At 40.8% G+C, this 22,500-nt stretch overlaps 1 protein-coding gene across 1 annotated transcript; it reads left to right on the top strand.

The window, feature by feature from the left end:
- Positions 1–1,408: 1,408 nt before the first annotated feature.
- Positions 1,409–20,768, top strand: SLC30A5 (solute carrier family 30 member 5). The gene is made up of 16 exons (XM_058043671.1): positions 1,409–1,671; positions 1,870–1,992; positions 4,380–4,446; positions 5,725–5,810; positions 7,185–7,272; positions 7,980–8,067; positions 9,674–9,750; positions 10,897–11,067; positions 11,698–11,986; positions 12,349–12,557; positions 13,558–13,715; positions 14,356–14,485; positions 14,876–15,101; positions 16,487–16,713; positions 18,571–18,699; positions 19,332–20,768. The coding sequence occupies exons 1-16, from the start codon at positions 1,598–1,600 to the stop codon at positions 19,500–19,502; spliced, it is 2,313 nt and encodes a 770-aa protein (XP_057899654.1). The 5' UTR covers positions 1,409–1,597; the 3' UTR covers positions 19,503–20,768.
- The last annotated feature ends 1,732 nt before the right edge of the window (positions 20,769–22,500 follow it).

Here is a 22,500-nt window from a genome sequence, read left to right as displayed (position 1 = left end):
ATGTAGATACAGGTGAGACAGGACCGCTTAAGTGGCAGGACACATGTCCTTCCAGGAGTTTCCTTTGAGCCAGGGGTCCTACTGAGGTGCAGACCCTAGGCAGGGATGCCATGCCACCCCTCCAGCCTGGGATCTCCAGCCCCCAAGAGGATGACACCTGGCACAGGTGCTTGAGACACATGTTGGGGAGGCACTCAGTGGTGACCAGCGAAGTGAACTGACAGGCTGGCAACTGTAATACCACCTGTCTGAGGGGGAGAGCCACTGATGGACAGTAGCCTGCCTCAGTATGCCACATACACCCACCCTGAAAAAGCATTGTGGATGCATATCTGCATCCTCCGGGCTTTGCAATGCTGTCATTTAACTCATACCTTTCTTTTTGTGTTTCCCCGTTTTGGTCCCAGAAAGCGCTCCCCTGTGCCTTACTAGCCTTTTTCTCTCCTCTTCTCCTCATGTTTGTGACCCAGAGGGTGATTCTTACCCTGTGCACGGTTCCACAGCCCCTGCTCTCCGTGCGTGGCTCCCGGGCCGCGCAGCGCCGCCGCCTCTCGTTCGCGGCCTCTCCGGGGCGCGGCTGGCGAACACCTCCATCTCCCGGACACGGCGCACTCTGCATCGAGCTACACGTCTTTTCACCCCTCCCCTGCTTACAAACCTTATCGACATCGTGTGGTGGATCCATGAGCTTCAGGGTTTCCAAGTTGTTAAATGAGGGTATATTTGACAGGAGACCAGACCAGCGGATTAAACTTTGAAGGGGTCCGCACAAGACAGCTGGAACAGAGAGACGGCATTTTAATAGTCTTATGCTTGCCATGCTGAGGTCGTCACCTATACTGGAAATAATTTGAAAATCTGTAAATAAATTTTTAAATCTTTTGATTTTTGACCAGTGAGTTCTGAAAATTTCATTTGCCAGCAGTGATACCCCCCTGTTCTCCTATATCTCTATCCCTTGCTGGTTAAAATCTATCCAAGTCTTTTTCAAAGAAATTCAATATGCAGCTGACCATTGCTGAGCTAATTCAGTACATACTTCTTTTTCCTGCCTCAGTGCTGAACTGTGTACCAAAATCATGTGTTGGGAACCGAAACCGAGAGGGCTTGCGACATGGCTGAAGAGAGCAGTTAGCTCACAACATGGACATTTCCCATCTTCCGCCTCAATTTTCCCATCTGTTTCAACTGGGCATTTGAAGCGTTTGACAGGGAAACTGTCTCCTGATGCTTGATACTAGCGCAGAGCTCTGCGCCATAATAACACAAACCGATTTGCATTAAAAAAAAAAAGAAAAAAAATCCTCTATCACCTCCCCGCGCCCCGCCCCGAGGGGAGGGAGCCGCTCCCCACACGGCCCCGGCCCCGCCCGATGGCGCCTGCGCACTGCTCCCGCGCACGCGCGCTGGCGGGAGCTCTGCCTCACCTATTTCCCGTTCCCCGTCCCCGGCTCCCGTCCCGTTCCCCCCGTTCCCGCCTCGCCGCACTGCCCGCCGGCGATGCGGTGCTCCCGGCGCAGGGCAGGCGGGCCGCGCCTGAGCTCCTCCTGAGCGCTCGCAGCCGTTCCCTGCTGGAGCTGCCTCCCTCCGTCCCGCCATGGAGCAGCCGTACGGCGGGCAGGCCCTGGCCGGCGGCGGCGCGCTGGGGCCTGTGGATGTGCCCAGCGCCCGGTAACGGCGGCGGGGGGGAGCGGCCGCTCTGCTGGCTCCGGCGGGCGGCCCGTCGCCGTCCCTTCTTCAGGGGGGCAGCGGGCATCGCCCCCCGCCCTCTCGGCGGCGGGCAGCCGGCCGCCTTCGCTGAGGCGTCGGGGCCGGGCCGGGCCCGGGCGGCGGCGTGGCAGGTGCGAACCGGCCTCTCTCCTTCCACAGGCTGACTCGATACATCGTGCTGCTCTGCTTCGCCAAGGTTTTGAAAGCCGTGGGGCTGTTTGAATCCTATGATCTTCTGAAAGTGGTCCACCTCGTGCAGTTTATCTTCGTAGTGCAGCTGGGGTGAGTGTGCAGAGGGTGGAGCCTAGTGCTCCACGTGTAATACTTTGGGTGTTCTTTGACAGAGTCAAGGTTATAACCCTGCATTATGTTGTTATCATTTACTCGAAGAGAAGGCATAATAATGAGTCCAGGAAGTGCTCTGTTCATAGCAGTGTTTTTGCTTCACATTTCTGTTCACTGTAATTTCAGTGTCTTGCAATGTCTCAAGTTGGAAATGATCCATAAGGTCCATTGAGTCCAACTCTGTGCTCCTCACACAACCACCTGAAACTGAAACATAGGATCAGGAATGTTCTCCTGATACTCCTTGAGCTCTGACAGGTTTGGAGCTGTGACACTCCTGGGGAGCCAGTTACAGTGGCTGGCCACTCTCTTAGTGAAGAACCTTTCCATAATGTACAGTGTGAATTTACCCTGATGCAGTGTCATTCCCTCTCATGCCCTGTCACTGGTCACTGGAGATCAACATCTCCTCCCCTGTCCCTCCAGTGAAGAAGGGGCCATGGGCCACCCCTCAGCCTTCTCTAAGCTGAGCAAACCAAGCAACCTCAGACACTGCTCTTGCTCTTGAGACCTTACACCATCTTGGCTGCCTCCCCCAGATGTGCTCTAACTGTTTGATGTCCTTCTGATACAGAGGCACCCAAAACTGCACACAGGACCTGGCTGGGGTCCCATCAGTGCATTGCAGAGCAGGACAATCACCTTCCTTGAACAGCTGATGATGCTGTGCTTGAATGTAAATGCCCCCCAGCATACAGCTGACCCTTTTTGTTGACCCATAGTCAATTTTCCATCAACCCAGACCTCCAGATTTCTTTCTGTAGGGCTGCCGTCCATCCTTTTGTTCCCTGCTTTATGCATACAAGCAGGGTTACCCCACCACAGGTGGAGAATCAGCACTCTTTCGTTCCATATCATTGGCAGTTGTCCAGCTTTCTAGTCTTTCCACATGTCTCTGTAAGGCCTCTCTGCCCTCAAGAAACATCAGTGTTTTTCTAGCTTCAAAGTTGGGCCTATTCTGACAGTGCTGTTGGTGATGGTGTGACTGTTGCTCCAGCAGGCAATCCACCATCACACAAATGTACTCTCACCTTCCCCCACCCCAGGGGGCTGGGGAGGACAGTAAGGAAGAAAACAAAAAGTAAAGCTCGCAAGTTGCAATAAGGAGAGTTTAATAATTGAAATTAATAAGCTAATAAATTATTAATAAGTTAATAAGCAAAATATAGTAATAAAAAAATGATGCACAGTGTGCATCTGCTCAACACACAATGGTGATACCTGGCCCAACCCCAAACCACAGTCAGACCCCATGTGCATACTTCCTCCAGTTTTTGTATGAGTAAATGGTATTTATGGCATGGAACATCCCTTTGGCCTGTTCAAGCCAGGTCTCCTAGTCATGCTGCCCCCTAGCTTGCTGCACCTGCTTGCTGCCAGAGCATGGGAAACCAAAAAGTCCTTGACTTTGGATAAGCATCACTAAGGAGCAGCCAAAACTGTGTTATCAACATTGTACTCACACTGAATCAGCACTGCACTAGCAGTAGCACTGGAGTAGCAGCTACTGAGAAAAGTTTATCTCAGCTCAAGCTGAAACTAGGACACTCAGGCATGTCCAAATTTTGTTAACAAGAGTGTGGAAGATCAGCTTTCTTCCTTATAGTTTGTATTCCTGAAGTTGTTGTGGGATTCAGCTGCTGTTTTTCCCAGATTGAGGGCTGAGGTGTGAAAACTGATAGCAAATACACCAAAACAATCTTTGCAGACAAAATTCTGCTTCGTGTTTATCTGATGAGATATGGAAGATCATTTATGTAATAAACTTGACAGAGTTGGAACATTTGGAATTGCATTTTTTCTTTTTATTTCATATTGAAGCATATTTATGGACTTCTTTCTTACATGTTCCCAAGCACCATAGTTTTTTTTGCCCGTCACTTTTGATCCCACTTGAAGAAGTTGTGTGCTGTATCTTTTATTCCTACAGGACTGTGTATTCAGCATTCTATATATGAGTAAGCCTTTTTGTATACCTATCTTGCTAATAAAAATCAGAGTATTATTTCTCTTCAAAACTTCTGAGATCAGTTATTTTGAGTTTTGTAAATCACAAGTCAACTTATCATTAGCCATTCTCTCAAGAACTGGCACTTGAAGTTGACCAGAACTGAAGTTCACTTGGCATCACTGTAGTACTGGTAACTGATGATGGTAATGCAGCAGGGAAAATAAAACCAGCGACTGTTGTCAGTGTGGCCTGTTGATGGATAAAATGTAGAAGAAGCCGTCTTGTAAACTGGGCCAGATATGAGAAACCTAGTTGTTTAGATCTGGTTTGAATAAAAAGCTGACTGATGCACAAAACTTTCTCCTTTTGACAGGTCTGCTTTTTTTATGGTTTTGTTTCAAAAACCATTTTCATCTGGAAAAGTGGTAACCAAGCGTCAGGTGAGTTGACATGTAGGAGTGACTTGCAGCTTTGTAAATATTCTTGGCAGTATGGCTCTTGCCAGAAATGAAAGGTGAACAAATATTACTCCACTTAGAAGATGTGGTTATGGGTTCTAGAGGTATAGTACTAACTCAGTGTCTTGTGGGCTGAAACATTCATTCTTAGCTTTTGTCAGCTTCTTTTTGAGAGTGTAGTGAAAAGGCTGGTCTTTATCACCAAGCCAGCATCAGCTGTTCGGAGTGGATTTTCAAACAGAGCTCAGTCTACTTAGCCGACCTGGACAGTTAGACAGGCAATTTCTGGACTGCCAGGATGTCAAAATGCTCCAGTCTTGTCACTCAGAACAGAAGAGTCCTGTCTGCATGTGACGAGGGCCTAATCTAGCTGCTCATCAGACCTTGGTGAGTTTGCAGTATCCCAAGGAGTTTGGGGTAGAGCCAGGTTGGAACATGCTGATTTGTAAGAAATAAATTTTCTTCACCTGCTTCATATGCATCTTGGATTTATGTAATTGTGTGCACAAAAACTTGATCTAGTGTGTGCAGGAAGTAGACAGAATGTGAAGGATAGCCTCAAAGTGTTCCTTTTGTCAACTGCTTTCATGACTAGATGTATATGGCAGAATTTTTAAAATGTAAACAGTAATAAATGGCATCCTTGATTTGAGTTCAGAAAAATCTGTCCATATATGGTTTTACTTTTGCTAAAAAATTTCGGATTTTGGATTTTGAAGATGTTATATTTGTTGTAGTTGCTTCCCCTTGTTTAGCATATTTCCAGAATTAATTTTTTTCTAAAACTTGCATCAGAATTTAATAAAGTATTGAATATCTGAATTACAGCCTAATTCCTGAAGAAAGAATATAACACACGCATAGATATTTGTAGGCATAAAGTCTTAGCCTTAATTTGTACATTTTATCTAGTTCTTACTCGGTTTATCTTTTTCTGATATATACAATAGATTACAAAAGAGGTAAATGGACTTGATTTTTTTAAACTAATTTTCAGGCTTTTTTGTTGAAGAGAACTCAGACAATGTTGCAGAATTTAGGACTGTGGTATAAAAAAATTCTGGTTCATAGTATGGCCCCATAAATCTTAGTTGCCTGGCAGAGTATCCAAGAAAATAATCATACTTTATAATTATGGAACTTGCAAAGCACATGTTTTCCCCTCAGTTTCTTCAGCTATCGTACTAAAACAGTGCTAGTAATAGAGTGTTTATTTTGAAACTCTGGAGAAAATTGTAATGAAATACCTTTCTTTTGCAGTGGATCAAAATTTTTAAGCATGCTGTTGTTGGATGTATCATTTCACTCTTATGGTTTTTTGGCCTTACTCTATGTGGACCACTGAGGTAAATACATATCTACTGTAAATACTGGTTCTGTTTTGTGATCCTTCCCTGTCTTGCTCCTTGGGGATTTTTTTCTGTCTGTCAGACAGTGGTGCTAGCCATTTGATGTATGTACAAAAACTTATTGAATCCTTATGAATTTTCATGTGACATCTTTAGTGGTTGGGAAGAAGTACATATAATTTCTGTAGAACTAGTAAATTTCTTCTACCAGAAGAACTACTTCTTTTATGAGATGCCAGTGAAATTCTTGATAGTGCTTAAACACTTGTTGTGAGTGATACATCAAGGTGACGTAGTGCAGTTTTTGTCACTTCCCTGCTTTCATTAATGTAATGCCAACTGTTTATTTACCTGTTTGGAGTCCATGGCTTGATGGCTCATGGTAGCAGCTGGCATTCTTTGACAGGTGACTAGAATCAATTTCTGCACTTGTTGCATGTAGAGTACTTCTTTATCTGGTTGGCTGTGTTTAAATTGGGTAACCATTTGTGCTGTATGTTAGTACTAATGGCTGAGTAACTATGAAAGAGTAGCTAGACTTTCAAAAATTAAGGTTAATGTATTGGAAAGCATCTTTCAATCTAGAGAGGAAAGTAAAGCCTTAAATTATATCTTTTATGAAGGTGATTTTTTATCATCTACATAGGAGAAGGCATACCTAAGAGTAATAATACTGTGATTAATTATATTAATGTAGTTAGTACTCTTAGGTCTTTCTGGATGCTGGCAGTCTTCCCAAACCAAACCAGATACATGGGTCCAGTCATGTTGTATTGCTGTAGAGAGGATTGCAAAAGCATTTGGTAGACTTGAGGGCAAGAATTACTTTCATGTTCTGCTCAGGGAAAGCTGTCAGTACAGCTTGGTAGTTAGCCTTTGCTGTCTGAAGGAGGTAGCATGGAAGCTAGAATTTTTTATTTTCAGCAATTAAGTTTTGAGGTGGCATAAGCTACTAGGTCATCAGCACCTCAATGAACAGGACACAGTAGTACAGGACAGGACATCTTTTTTTCTCTGGGAGCAGAAACTAGTTTAGAGGAGGTATTGTAGTGGGAATAAGAACTCCATCTTGAACAAGTTGGTATCTTGTTGTGTTGCTAGAAGAAAATACCATTTAAAGTTATCCATAAATGAATAATTATAATCTGTTACTTGAATTAGGAAGTTCCTGTTTTGTAACATGTATAGTTGTCTGCAGCTAGATCTATTGCTGGTGAAAGCAAATTGATTTATGTTTTTTCTTTTGCATTTTTAAACCTGCTGTTGTAATCATAGGATAGATGTTTGTTGGGTCACAAATTTTAACTGAAGTATATCAAGGTTTTGAAGTAAACTCATTGTAAATAGAGTATTTATTTGGTTTTTTAATAGGACATTATTACTGTTTGAGCACAGTGATGTGGTTGTGCTGTCACTCCTTAGTGTCTTGTTCACAAGCTCAGGTGGAGGACCAGCAAAGGTATTTAAAAATCTCTTTTACCAAATGTAAAACATACTAAATCCTATAAATTCAAGTACTTCTTTACCTGGAACAAACCTTTTTTTGGATCCACATCATAGAAAATGTGATTTTTTAGTTTAATTAGTGGTGAAATAGTAAGATGTACTACTCCCAGTGGTTTAAGTCTGGGTGGTGAAAGCTCTGGGAGCTGGGATTTCATAGCTACCTCCTGTCCTTTCCCAACAAAAGAACTTCAGAGCTATTCTTTCTCATAGTCTTTGCATAGTTCTTTAGCCTTTAGGTCCCGTAAGACAAAATCCAACAGTTTGTAGATCTTGTCTGTAGCTCATTGATGCTATGAAATATTAAATCATCAGGCTGAAGTAGCAGTGCATTCTGGCAGGCAGAAAGACACCATGAAGAAAGTAATCACACTTAAAGTTCATAAGACCGGCATCTAGCTTGCTGCAGTGGTGATGTGTCCTGAGTTATCTGGTAAGTTTGAAAAACAGAAAAAGTGTGAAATTATATTGTCAAGGTCAAAAACAATAGGAGTTTCTTTAATTTTTTCTTACTGGAGCATGCTTACATTGATCAGGAAGCAGGGAAGGAGAGGGCCAATTTCTTAGATTTTTTTACAGTAATCTGTTGTACCAGTTTAGAAATACTTGGGGTTTTTTGTTGTTTGGTTGTTTATTGTTTGTTTGTTTGGGTTTATTTTACAGACAAGAGGTGCTGCATTTTTCATCATAGCTATCATCTGCTTACTACTTTTTGATAATGACGACCTCATGGCTAAAATAGCAGAACATCGTATCCTTTCTTGTGTGAAAGAGCAAGTGACTCTTAGTACTGGAGCAGAAAAATGTGAAATTGAGTGTACTGAATTAAATTAAATTAGAAGTCATTTTGAAGTTAATTTTCAATTGATCATCTCATCATAGTGTACTGACAAAAGGTAGTACATCTATAGATGGGCAGTAAAAACAAACAACGTGAAAGTAAACTTTCCAAAGGAAGAATAAAAACATGGAATTACGCAAATGGTCTATTCTAGAACCTTATTGATGAATTTACTGAAGTTTTCTGTGAGTAGAATCACAATATAGAGTGAGTCATGGAATGGCCTTGGTTGGAAGGCACCTTAAGATGATCGAGTCCAGCTGTTCACCCAGCACTGCCAAACCTGTCACTAAATCATATCCCTAAGGTCTACATCCATGTATTTTAAAGGCCAGCAGGATGTTCATTCAGCCACTTCCTTGGGCAGCCTGTTTCAATGCTTGATAATTCTGTCTGAAGAAATTCTTCCTAACACTCAATCTACTCAATACTAATATTAATATCTGATGCAACTTAAGGGTATCTCTTCTTGTCCTGGCAGAAAAAATTGACCCCCATCTGGGTTCAACATGCTGTCAGATAGTTGTAGAGTGTGGAAAGATCTGCCCTGAGCTGCCTCCTTTTCTCCAGACTAAACACCCCCACCTCCATCAGCTGCTCCTTGTAAGTGCTCCCCAGCTCTGCTGCCCTTCTCTGAGCACACATCAGCATCACAGTGTCTTCTTGTACTTGGGGACCCAAAACTAAACACAGGATTTGAGGTGTGGCCTCACCCGTGTCCAGTACAGGGAGACAATTACTGTCCTGCTCCTGCTGGCCATACTGGGCATGTCCTGGCTCATGTTCAGCCACTCCCAGGTCCTTTTCCACTGGGCAGCTTTCTAGCCACTTCTAGCCACTCTGCCCCAGCCTGTGGAGCTGCCTGGGGTTGTTGTGACCCAAGGGCAGGACCCAGCACTGGGCCTTGTTGAACCTCACACCATTGGCCTCAGCCATGATCCAGCCTGCCCAGATCCCTCTGCAGAGCCTCCCTGCCCTCCAGCAGATCAGCACTCCCACCCAGCTTGGTGTCACCTGTGAACTGACTGAGGGTGCCCTCCATGAGATCACTGGTGAAGATGTTAAACAGGACTGGCCCCAGTACTGAGCCCTGGGGAACAGCACTGGTGGCTGAACACCAGCTGGATGTAACTCCACTCACCACCCCTCTCTGGGCCTGGCCATCCAGGCAGTTTTTTACCCAGTGAACAGTGCACCTGCCCAAGACAGGAGCAACTGGTTTCTCTGGAAAGATCATGTGGGAAATGATGTCCAAGGCATCCATGCATCCGCAGCTTTTCCTTCATTCACTAGGCAGGTCACTTCATCATAGCAGATCAGACTGGTCAGTCAGAACCTGCCTTTCACAAACCCATGCTGATGGCTGGGCCTTATCTCTAGTTGTCCTGCACATGCCAACAGAGCATAAAGCTCAGTTTGCTTACCTCTGCTTTCTGTGTTCTACTACCTTTGCCTGTTCTTGCTTAAAAAAAATAAAAGAAAATCTAAAGAAATTCTTCCTTAATTTTTTATTTAGCTGAGGGGCATCATGACAGTGCTCTTACTCATGTTCTGTATACAATCATTGCTTTCCTGGGTGTTGCAGATCACAAGGTAAATAACATGTGTTTTAGAATCTAAGTTTTCAAGGTAAGAATTTCACCAGCTCTGAGCTAATCCAAGCCTGAATCAAAACCAAAAGGTTGGACATCCCTACCCCGTATTGGAACTGAACTAGTGCTGTAATCTTTGCACACTGATTGGACTATAAGGAGCTTCAGTACAGCAAGCCAAACCATACAATATTCAGCCTTTATTAGTTGATAAGGACTTTGCTGTAATGCAGAGCCTAACAAGTCTCATTAAAATTATCATGAAATATTCTGTCATCAGTGTTCTTGGTGTTTATAATGCTTTGCCCACCAACCGCTTCTTACTCACTTTTGGTACCTGTGTTTTGTTTCTGCATCTTTAGCTTTCCCCAGTCTTTCCTTTAATTATACTTGTATTTGAAGACACAGATTCTGATACTTGTCAGTAAGATAATCCCATTGTATTTGGTGGTATGAATAGCTGAATATCGTAATCTGACTGTACAGGGTTGAACTGCCTGATTGAGTTGTGTTAGCTTAGTCTTGCTAAAGTAGTTTAATTGAGGACTAAAACAGGAAAAAAATATGGATCAGCTGAAAATGTATTAATATAAAAATGCATCAAATATTAGAAAGACTGGTTAATGGTGCAGAAAAGCAAGTGTGATCTAAGGGAGATGAGAACCTGTGTATCTTGTAATTCATCTGAAGAAAAATTTTGAAAGAGTATATTGTGAAGAAACACGGTGTGTTCAAAAGTAAGTGGATGAAAAGGCTTGAAGGTTCTAGAGGACAAGATGATGTGAATCTTTGGGGGTTTATGTATGCTTTCAACACACTTTTAATAATGGAAGATGGGAAAACTTTGGGTGATTTTTCTTCTTCCTCAGAAGCTGTTTGCTACCATCTTGCTGCTGGTGTATGCCAATTCACATTATTGAGAGTTTTAAAATTCAACTCAGGCTGTTGTGAATAGTGCTAAGGCACAACTCGGTATGCTATGTTGCTGTTTGTAGCTAGAGTAAAATTACAGGAAATACCCTAGTTTTGGCTTTTGTTTCCAGGTTAAGGAAAACACATTAGTATTTCCTCCTTGTAAGTGTCACTGTGTTTGGAGTGAGGTTTTTAGTACTTAAGAAATGCTAAGGGAATCTTGTTATGTTTCCAGGGTGGAGTATTGCTTCTTGTACTGGCATTATGCTGCAAGGTTGGTTTTCATACAGCATCCCGAAAACTATCTGTAGATGTAGGTGGAGCCAAGCGTCTTCAAGCTTTGTCCCACCTTGTTTCCGTCCTTCTGTTGTGCCCATGGGTTATTGTTCTCTCTCTGACAACAGAGGTAAGATAATAAGTAAAAAAGTAAATCATTTTTTGTAATGGTTGTGAATTGTAATTTAAATCTTTCCTTTAAAATATCTTTGAAATTACCAATGTTGCTGTCTTTATTTTTGTAGTAAGCTTTGTTTGAAAATTTTCCATTATGCTTTTCTTCTATATTTGTTTTTTATCTGTGTGGTACTTTAATTTCCTTGTTTGTATGATAAATGTGTTTCATCCTTCTAGCTCAGATACTATATCTTGGGTTCATCTACTAACATTGCTCAAGCATTAATGACTTTATAAATACAGTGCTCTTTTATCCCTGAGCAGTAGATCATTTATTGTCATTTTAAAAAATGCTCTTTATGCTTGCATGCATGGGGAGAGTAGGCCATTGCAACCATGGCTTTATATATAGAATTCCTTTTATGAACAGAAAAGTATTTAAAATTAAGTGCTTAAGTGCATTTTAGATATGTATCTTTTTATATCTGGAATTATATGTTTATGTGATAAATTGAAAATATAAAAGTATTTATGTTTTATGGATTAGTGAAAACACATGTAATTTAAGTGAAGTGCATTTAATGCTATAAATACAATCACTCTTCTGGTGGGCAGTCCTGTTTGAAATTTTTTTTTGTTGCAGAGTAAAGTAGAGTCTTGGTCATCTCTCATCATGCCTTTCATAACAGTCATCTTCTTTGTTGTGATCCTGGATTTCTACGTGGAGTCCATATGCTCTGTGAAGATGGAAGCTTCCACATGTGCTCGATATGGATCCTTTCTTATTTTCATTAGTGCTCTGCTTTTTGGAAACTTTTGGACGCATCCAATAACAGACCAGCTTCGAGCTATGAACAAGCCACCACAACATGAAAGCACAGAGCATGTTCTTTCTGGAGGGGTGGTAGTGAGTGCTGTCTTCTTTGTTTTATGTACGTATTCTTGTCTAAACTATAGTAAATCTGTGGTCTGTGTGACTGGGAAGCCAATCAGAAAATTGAGGTGTTTGGAATTCTTTTGGACAAGCTTTTATGGATTCTTTGGCATAAGGTAGCCTGTAGCTTTTTGCTCTTCTATTGTCTGTCTACAAAAAAAAAAAAAGAATGTGATCTGTTGTGGAAGCAATGATCTAATTTTACGTAGCACTGAAATCCAGTAATAAACCTCAATATGAAGTTGGCAATCAATTTGCTGCCAGAAAATTTTATGTAAACTTTGATGGCTGATTAAACACATTATAAAATAGCTGTGAAGCTTAGAAACAGCAACAAAAACTTCAATACTTTCCTTGCAGCTGCCAATATCCTGTCCTCCCCCTCCAGGAAAGGGCAGAAGGGTACCCTTATTGGCTATTCCCCTGAAGGCACTCCTCTCTATAACTTCATGGGTGATGCATTACAGCAAAGCTCCCAGTCATTGCCCCGGTTTATTAAGGAGTCACTGAAACAAATCCTTGAGGAGTATGATTCTCGGCAGATCTTCTATTTCTTGTGCCTAAATCTGGTAAGTGCGTGGTTTTTTTCTTCAAACCCAATCACAATAGTGCATCTATAACAAAAAAAGAAGAGTTATTCTTTAGAAGATTCCCATAATTGATTGTGGCGTTTGACAGGGCAATTTAAGTAGTGGTCACTGATTTGTTGTCACAGTGCGGCACTGGTTCTGTGTGTTAGGGTTATACCAGTAACTGAATACTTGTATGATGGTATGTTAAGGTTGAGATACATCAATGTTGCCAGCAGGTGAAACTGATAAGGCCTCAGTGAAAATGATAAGGATTAGGACAACAAAGTAGAAGTTGTGGGATTGATTAGTGCTATATTGGAGCAGGCTAGTTTTATTTTTAGCTTCTCTTTTTCTTGAATAGGAAAAGATGATGCAGTAAGCAAAACTGGTAGAACCTCATTTGCAAAGATCTGGAAAATAAGGGGAGAAGCTTGAAGTATCTGTGTTAACTGTAAGGAATTCCATTATGGAATATGAAAGATTGGAAAAAAATCTTTGAGCAGATGGATTAATAATAGTAAAATGTACAGAGTAAATGTATGTATTAAAAATGTTTCCTTGTGTACCTTTCTCAGAGCCAATACCTAAGATTTAAACAGTCAACTTACTGGTGAAGAAAATGTTGGCATTAACAGATTTATAGACATTACTTTTACACTCATAATGTATCAGATCAGAGCTCTTGTATTTTTAAAATAAAATGCTTAGAATTTGTCTGCAGAATGTCAGTCCAAAATTTGAAACAAAAAATTTACTCCTGTAAAGAGTTGGTTTTTATGTGTGAGTCTGTAAGGAGAGTGGGTTAAAAAATGTGTCTTTATAGACTTGGAGTGCATCATGTATTTCATTGGAGGAGAGGAAAAATGGTCTAGAAATACTTAGAACGATACCTTTGAAAAATATTGAGTGTTCTATGAAAAGAATATCCTTCTATCTACCAAAACATTAATACACAAGTTAATATTTAAGGAAAAATTTAAACTCTGTTTTGTTTTAGGCTTTCACTTTTGTGGAGCTTTTTTATGGAGTATGGACCAATAGCCTTGGTCTTATTTCTGATGGATTTCACATGCTTTTTGATTGTTCTGCATTAGTGATGGGGCTTTTTGCAGCTCTGATGACAAGGTGGAAAGCAACTCGCATATTTTCATATGGGTATGTATCTTGGGTTCTTTAAGGACTGTTTGAAACTTAACTCTCCTTGCTCATTTTCAAAATGTCTTGGTATGTATGGGATATTTTAGTAATGCATGCTTATGTGTGTTTTGGTGTGTGCTGTGTTTGCTGTGTCTCTTCTCTTCCATTTGTACTCATGCTATTCTCTTCTTACCTGTCAAAAAAATGTGTCTGAAATGTAACTTTCATTTATCTCTACAAGTAAAACTTTTATCACTGTGAATATTCTTTAGAAATTGCCTCATGCTAGGCATTTATGTCAAACAGAAATCTATGTCAAAAACCAGTGTTTGTATGAAGATTTAGATTCAGCTGAAATAATTTAACTTTATATGTTTGCATAGCAGTTTAGCAGTTTGAAATCCTGTATGGGCAGTACATACAAGAGAATACTTCTACATTGTTTTATTATAATGGAGTTTGGACAGTTGGAAACTGGCCACCTCTTGACCAGAAAAAAATAACTCAGGAATTGAGACATGATTATGTGACATTGAGGGAAAAAAACACAGCAATCTTAATGCTGTATTGAAAGAATTATAACTTTATCTATTATAACTTTGACATTTGTTCAGAGTACCCCTTCTTCACTCTCAAATGTATATGTGTTTACTTTCAGGTATGGACGTGTAGAAATTCTCTCTGGATTTATAAATGGCCTCTTTCTGATGGTGATTGCTTTCTTTGTCTTCATGGAATCAGTGGCAAGACTGGTAGATCCTCCAGATATAGATACAAATATGCTAACTGTAAGTTTTGTCCTTCTGTTTCAATGTAGTTTTGCAGTTAATGGTTCATTTATGTTTCATCTCCAGGGTGATAGTCCTGCCACTACCTGAAGGGAGCCTTCAGGAGAGCTGGAGAGGAATTTTTTGCCAGGGCATTTAGTGGACAAGGGGAAATGGCCTCAAACTGAAGCAGGGCAGGTATAGATTAGATATTAGGAATTAATTCGACATTAGGAGGAAATTCTTTACTGAGGAGGTGGTAAGACGCTGGAACAGGTTGCCCAGAGAAGTTGTGGCTTCCACAGTTTTCCTTAATTAAGTGCATGGTGGTTTTGGCTACCGTGTTGTAGAAAATAAGTTTGAATACCTGTGAGGATACAGTGGAGCTAAAGACTTTTCTCCTTCTCACAGCCGGTGTCTGTTGGAGGGCTCATTGTAAACCTTGTTGGTATCTGCGCCTTCAGCCACGCGCACTCGCACGGCGCTTCTCGGGGAGGCTGTCCCACACATGACCACAGCCATTCTCACCATGGCCACAGCCACAGCCATGGGCACGGCCATTCCCACAGTGACCATGGCCACAGCCATGGACATGCCCATGGGTCTTCTGGAGGAGGCATGAACACCAACATGAGAGGCAAGTACAGACTGTTGAATCGTAAGGCATGTACGTGATTTGTAGGAGACTGAAGATTTTCAGGATCAGACCTATGCAGTATTATGCCTCAATCTAAATACGCTTTTGAGGAGTGATCTTACAGTCATTAAATGCATATATAGGAATTGCTTAAACCATTTTTGAATTTAACTTGAAGAAACATGAGATATTTCTGTGCATATGTATGTAATACCTAAGGAACAATAAAAAGCAGTAATGCATAGTACTCACTAACATTAAAGAAAAGGTCACTGTAAACCATACGCAAAGAGTTTTAAGTCCTTGTTTCTAAGTTCAAACTGGAAATGAAGGTACAATGTCTCTATCTATAAAGATATTACCATGTTTCTAGGAATCATGGGACAGCTGTTTGTAAAAATACTGGGAAGGGGATAAGAAGCAGGAGGGCGAATACAGACCAGCATAGCATATGTTCTTATTTTGTGATTTGTAGCATTGTAGCATATAAAACATGGCATTTGTTTTATATTATTGTGATTCAGAAGATAAAGTGGTAAAGAAAAACTTTGAAATATGAAATCATGAAGCTAACTGAGATGGGCACTGCATGTGAAAGTTCAGCATAGAATTTTTTCCCTAGTAGTTAGAAAATAGTTATTTACCAACTGTCTAGCTTATAAAAAAACTCTTTAAAAATGGTGTTTTCTGTGTAAGCTTGTCAGAATATGGTGAGCAGTCTCATGTTTCATATGTTATTTTATGTCTTAACTAGATTATCCTGGTTGTTCATATTCATCATGTCTGTAATTTTTTTAATTCTGCATATAGTCATGTTTCAATATTCTTTAAAGTCCTGATGCCTAACTAGTACTAATCTTACCAGTGGTTGAAGAGTATTTTTCTATGCCCATTGAGTGTACATTGAAAATGAGCTCACAGTTAAAGCAGTAGAAAGTGTAAGATTCATAGCAGGAGCGCAAAAACAATTCTCTTGTAAAATTGGAGTAGAATTGGCATACAAAAAACAGCCAGTATATTCATGTATGTCCACATTAGCAAGCAATGTACACTGATCTTCTGACTCTCTGTTAGGGATCAATGAGTCCTTACATAAAGAGGTAAATGATTATGCTGTATTGTACAAATCCCACATATTCACATATACTTTAGTCTGTGGATGCCTGCCCACACCATTGGCCCATAGATTAAAAATCATTTTTTACAATAATTTGCAATTAAACATTAGAAGAGCTAAATATTTTGTGTATTTTGTCCCAGGTTAAGCAAAGAGTCTACTCTGTTTAGCTTGAGGATACTTAGTAAGCCTTACTAAGTTTCTGCTATTGAATATATACATACATTTTAGACAGATCTGTTAATCACTCTGTTTGTTTCGGTTTTAGGTGTGTTTCTGCATGTGTTAGCAGACACTCTTGGCAGTGTTGGTGTTATCGTATCCACAATATTTATTCAGCAATTTGGATGGCTCATAGCTGATCCGCTCTGCTCTCTCTTTATTGCTACATTGATTTTTCTTAGTGTTATCCCTCTATTGAAAGATGCCTGTCAAGTGCTTTTGTTGAGGATACCTCCAGAACAGGAGAAAGATCTGCATGCTGCTTTAGAAAAGGTACAATTATAAATGGTTTTGTATACAAACATACAAGGCTATAACTGTTTTTAATGATTATTAAAATCAAGCAGATCAGTCAGCTTCTCTTGTCTTAGACAACTTCATGTCTCAAGTTGTTTAAAATCTATTTTTCAGAGAGGTGACAGGATGACTAGTTCTAACTATAAAAGTTGGTTTGCAGCAAAAAAGACTTCCACTGTTTTTTGGTTTTATGGCTAGCCCATAATTTCAGACAAGCATGGTAACAGTTTGGTAAATGTACCACACTGTAGTACTAAGAAAGTAATATACAGTTCCCTAAACCTGCATCCTTTTAAAACTTGTTACAAACATTCAGGGTACAGATTGTATCACAAGCTTGTAATTTCAAGTTTTCTGCTTTATCCATATCATGAAGGATATACTGGTTCACAGTAGGTGGGATGGCAAAACTTAAGCTGTTTTTTCTAATTATTTTCTCATTCTAGACCGTTCTTTTCCTGTCTGATGCAGTATGGCATCTGCCTTGAGGCTACAGCTAGTCTTTGCTGTTGCCTCATTTTAAGTTCCTGCCCAGAATAGTAATGTGGACCTCAGTGTGGAGAATTCCTCTCTGTAAAAGAATGAGTTAAAAGTTCTTTGAGGATGCCATCAACTAGAGGCTTCAAGGAGGGCTATTCTTATGGTGTCTTGTCAATTACTAGATGGCAAAATGTGTTCTTGTCTGCATGAGATAAAGACAAAAAGAAAAGAACAAATGGGAATTGTCTGGGAGAGATTCATGTAATGAAAGGACAGTGACATGCAAAGTGTGGTTTCCCTTTTTGATGAGGGAGGACAGTAACTCTGAGAGACTGGGGAGAAATAAAGTACTTCTTGAGAACAATCAAAGACCAGTTGATTAAAAGATAATAGGAAAAGCATTTTAAAAATACATCACAGTAAAACAGTGTGTTTGCTGTAGGTTGACCCTGTCCAGCAGCCAGGCATCCATACAGCCACTTGCTCAATCCCGTCCTTTACCACCACCACCAGCAGTGGGATGGGAGTATAAGCAAAAAAACCCTGGGAGCAATATAAACAGGTGAAGGAAGAGCAGTGGAAAAAAGAAAGAAAAAGCAGTCCCCAAACAACAGCCACCTTGGAAGCCATAATCCTGCCTTCATCCTCTACCCCAGTTTTCAATGCTGAGCAAGGTGTTACATGGTGTGCCGTAACACACCATGGACAGCTGCCCTGGCTGTGTCACCTCCCTGCTTCTTGCCCATCCCCAGCCTATCTGCCAGGGCAATGGCAAAGTGGGAAAGATAGAAAGCCTTGAAATTGCGTGATAGAAAAGAAATAGCCTGAGCAGTTCAGCAGTAGCCAAATCACTAGTGCGTTACCAAAATGGTTTTAAGCAGGAATCTAAAATACAGCACCCTATCAGCTGCTCTGAAAAACCATCACAGCCAACCCAGAACAAAGATCAATTCAAAAAAATTAATGTATTATGGAAAAGAAGTTATGTCTTAATAAAGTTCAGCTGTGATAACTAAATACAGCTGCTAAACAGTGAGGTAACCAGTGCCCTAGTAGATGCTGGACCACTATTCTGATTAGCCTGTCCATTTGTGTTCCTGTGATCTGTTCATAAATCAAGGGATTTTTTTCCTCATCCTATTTAGCATTGCTCTTCTGGAGTTTTGATTTGACTTTTACCTTCTAGAATTTTACAGAAGTAGCAAAGTAACCTTTCAATACAAGATATTTCTGAATATAGCTTAGTTGGAAAGCTGCTGTGCTACAGTTTTGTTTCCTTGTGAAATATTATCCACCAATAGACATGTACAAGGTTAAAATTACTTAATTTTTGCTAATGAAATTTCTTTGCAGATTCAAAAAATAGAGGGAGTTATATCCTACAGAGATCCTCATTTTTGGTGTCACTCTGCAACTGTTGTGGCAGGCACAATACATGTGCAAGTGGTATCAGATGTGATGGAACAGAGAATTGTACAGCAGGTACAGTGCAAGGTCTTGAGACTCTTAATTCCTTAATTTCCTACTCAGCCTCTCCCTTTTGGTCACAGATGGAAGTTTCAGTCTGACATGTAGGATTTTTCTTGTAGCTCTCCATTTTTGTCTCAGAGCTGGTCTCTAATGCTGTACTGCCCCCTTTCCTGCTAGCTTGAAATTAGTCATGTAAAGAGTTATTTGCTAGAACATCTGCCAAAACACTGACTGACAGTGGCACTATATCTGCTCTGAGAAAAGAAGGGGAGGTGTTCAAACAGGCCTGCAAAACAGGGAATAAGCAGTAGAGATACCTGTAGGCTAATCGCGTGTCTAAAACTGGATACCACTACGTATCTGCCATGGGTTTTTCTTTTCCTTAAAAAGATATCTATTTCCTATGCACAACACTGAGAGTCTCCTCAGTGTTGTGCATATGAAATATATATCTTTTTAAGGAAAAAGTGTGCAGAAGTTGCAAAGCCATACCCTCTAAAGCTAGTCTTTGCTTTCCAAAGAATTGAATTCTTCACAATGATACATGGGGGTTTATTTTCTGCATTGCAGAGCCAGTATACTGCAAGTTACTGTGAGATACATGTGAAGTGCAATACTAATGTTAACTGTACCATTCTGTTCAGGTCACAGCAATTCTGAAAGATGCTGGTGTAAACAACTTAACTGTCCAAGTGGAGAAAGAAGCTTATTTTCAACACATGTCTGGACTCAGTACAGGATTTCAGGATGTCCTTGCAATGACGCAGCAGCTAGAATCCATGAAATACTACAAAGATGGTACTTACATCATGTGATACAAATTCGTATTTGCCAAAGGAGATGTAAATGGTCAAGCTAATTGAATCCATATTTGTATTTTTGCGGGGAGATCTTGCACATACATGTACAGAAACAAATGTACTATATATTTGAATTTTTGTAAGTGTACTATCTTTGTTAATTGGATTGAGATGCTTTTATAAAGGAAACAAGAAGGACTTGAGTACTTGCTGTAAATGTGAAAATAGTTGAAATCTTATATACTATACTTGGTGTTTATTAAACAGAAGTCTTGAAACTTGCAGATGAGCACAGATGTATTCCATACTTTCTCCAAAGTGTGGAACATCGGTATTTTAATTTCTTGTTAGTAGTGGGAAATAGAAGTAGTTTATATTGGAATGCAAACAATCAACAGTGCACTACTTTTCTTTCTTTCAAAGATTGCTTGAAGACTCTTGGAATGAAAAAACCACTTTATTATGGGGATTAAAAAACATCAAGTCCTGTGTTTTGCATATTTTGTTAAATAATAGAAATATACAGTTTTTATATTATGTCTCAGCATACAAATATGATTTCTATACTTAATGCACCAGAGCAAATATATGTTACCATTTTACATTTGTATTGAACTATTTTTTTTAGAAGAAATACACAGATTTAACAACGAGAAATAGGGAAGGGAAGAAAAATGAGAACACTTTTTCCTGGGAAGACTCAGAATCATAACTCAAACCACTTAAAATAAAACTTCTTGTACTTTTTATATGAATAACTGCAAATGAAATACTTGAAATCTAGAAGTAATAAATCAGTGAGCATCCTAGCACCCTGCTAAACTTCATCTTTTCAAGATATGTTATCCTGTACTTGACTCATTTTTTTAATAATACCATTACAGCTGCAGATGTACTGTAGCCAACCGTACCTCCATGTATTACCTAGGGAAGAAGTTCAGGTTTAGAATGCTAAACTATGAAAGTAGTCTTGAACTTGACAAGGTGCTGAAATGAACAGTAAATTGAGACTTCTTGACTGGAAAGTGAAAGAGAGTGCCTTTAAGAAAGAATTATGGATGTTGAGGATTTAATACTGCAAAGAAAACACATCCATATGTTTAATGAAAACCTGTCAATGCGATAATAAAATACATCTTCAGAGGTAGTTGTGCTTACATCTGTTCACAGGCTTCTTGTGCCCCCCTCTTCTTGTCTGTAGCACATTAATATTTTCCCTGAAATTTAAGAAATTAATTCAGTGGTTAACAAGAACAAATACATCTTTCACCATTCCAAGTATCATGGCAGTATTGTTTTGTTGTACTGTTTTCTTGTTTCTGGTGTTCAGTCGTTCTTGAATACCATAATAAGAATAGACTTGATGTTAGTGAAATTGAAGGACAGAACAGAGTGATAAAGGAATGATTTAACTGGGAGAGATTTACCAGGAATGCAGTTAGGGATGTCCTTGAGCCATTCTGCTTGTCTTGTTATCAGATTGTTATACAACTTCTGTGGTTTGTTTTGTTACTCTTAAAGGAGTTCCTCCTGACCTATGTTAAAACACTGTCTGCAGTACAAGACTGACTTGGAAAACCATGGTCAGAAAACTTCTAGAAGTTGCATTGCACTTGTGCACAGTGATGAATACAAAGTGCATAAATTGCAATCCCTCATATCTTGGGACAACGCTGGAGAGCCAGCCACCGCCTCAAAGTTGGATCCTGTTTTCCACCCTTTTAACAGTGTTTTTCTTACCTTATCTCCTCCAGAAGGCTTATCACTTGATGAGCTACAATTATGCTCAGTCTAGAACTAGGGTGATGTTTTGCTTTAGAAACCAATCTCAAAGCTTCACGTAATGTTTACATATGCCACTCCTGTTTTGCGAGGGTTGAACTAGACTTGATAATATTTCAGTAAACCCCATTGTGACATTAAATGAAGATGATGAAAAGGAGTGTATGTCTTTTAAAGCATTATCTTAGCATAATTGCAAAGCTTTTGTGCTTGTCACAGCTTCCTCTGAGCAAATGGCCATTTCCTACTTCTGTAGCGGCAGAACCCAAAACAAATCAAGGTGGCTGCCCCTGTGATGGTGGCAGTGAAGATGAGCCCGTACCTGTATACTTCACAGGCAAGTGCAGACCTGCATGTTGGCTTGCATTTGGCACGTTTTAGTAAGTTACCCAGCACACATGCACAGTGTTCTTCCTGGCTCTCCTGGCAAGAAGATGATTGGCAACAAGCATTGTCTCTCTTTAAACGTCCATTTTAAATTTGTTTAGTCGGATAATAATCCACGAAAGAAGGGTTCAGGATTCCCCATAAGATCTATTGTGCTCTGTGGGCAGGTTTTCAAACCGCAGGTGGAGGCCAGTTTGTTAATATCTTAGTACTGGGAAGGCATGGGGACGTTCAATCGAGTCACCTGGTCGCATGCAGAGAGTTGCAACAAAACACTTTGAAAGATTAAACAGGTTTAAAAGGAACTCCGAACGAGCAGTCGTGTGTATATAAAGAGGAAAATGTCCGTGTTTTCCAGTAAGGCTTTATTCCCTGGTGCAGAAGCCATGGGGTCGTGAGCAGGGCGCGAGTTCGGAGGCGCGGCAGGCCATGGGCGGCCAACCAGAGGCGGCGCCTAGGCGCTTGAACCGAGCGGCGCCGGCAGCGCGGCCCGTGCCGCTGCGCTCTCCTGCCCGGCGGGCTCACCTCGGTACGTGCGCGGTGGGGCCGGCTCGGCTCGGCGCGGGCGGGGAAGCGGAGCGGGAGCGGGCTGTTGCCCTGGCTCCTGGGGAGGCACCTGCGCCGCCCTTCGTGTCCTGCTCGCTCCTTCCCTACAGCCTGGCGGGCAGTGCGGGGTACAGCCCGGGGGCAGTCCAGTCTTTGCTTGGCGGGGAGGGTGGTGGGTGTTTCTCTTTCTTTCTCTGGGACAGCCCGTTGGTTCCCTCACTCTGCCCTCCTTCAGCCCTCTAGTGCGAAGAGAAGCAGCCGCGAAGCCCCTCAGGTTCGCATCTTCGGCCCTTCGGCT

This window comes from Melospiza georgiana, chromosome Z (genome assembly GCF_028018845.1).
Source record: "Melospiza georgiana isolate bMelGeo1 chromosome Z, bMelGeo1.pri, whole genome shotgun sequence".
NCBI lineage: Eukaryota > Metazoa > Chordata > Aves > Passeriformes > Passerellidae > Melospiza > Melospiza georgiana.
The sequence above is the reverse complement of the archived record's forward strand: the minus strand, read 5'-3'. Positions and strand labels throughout refer to the sequence as shown.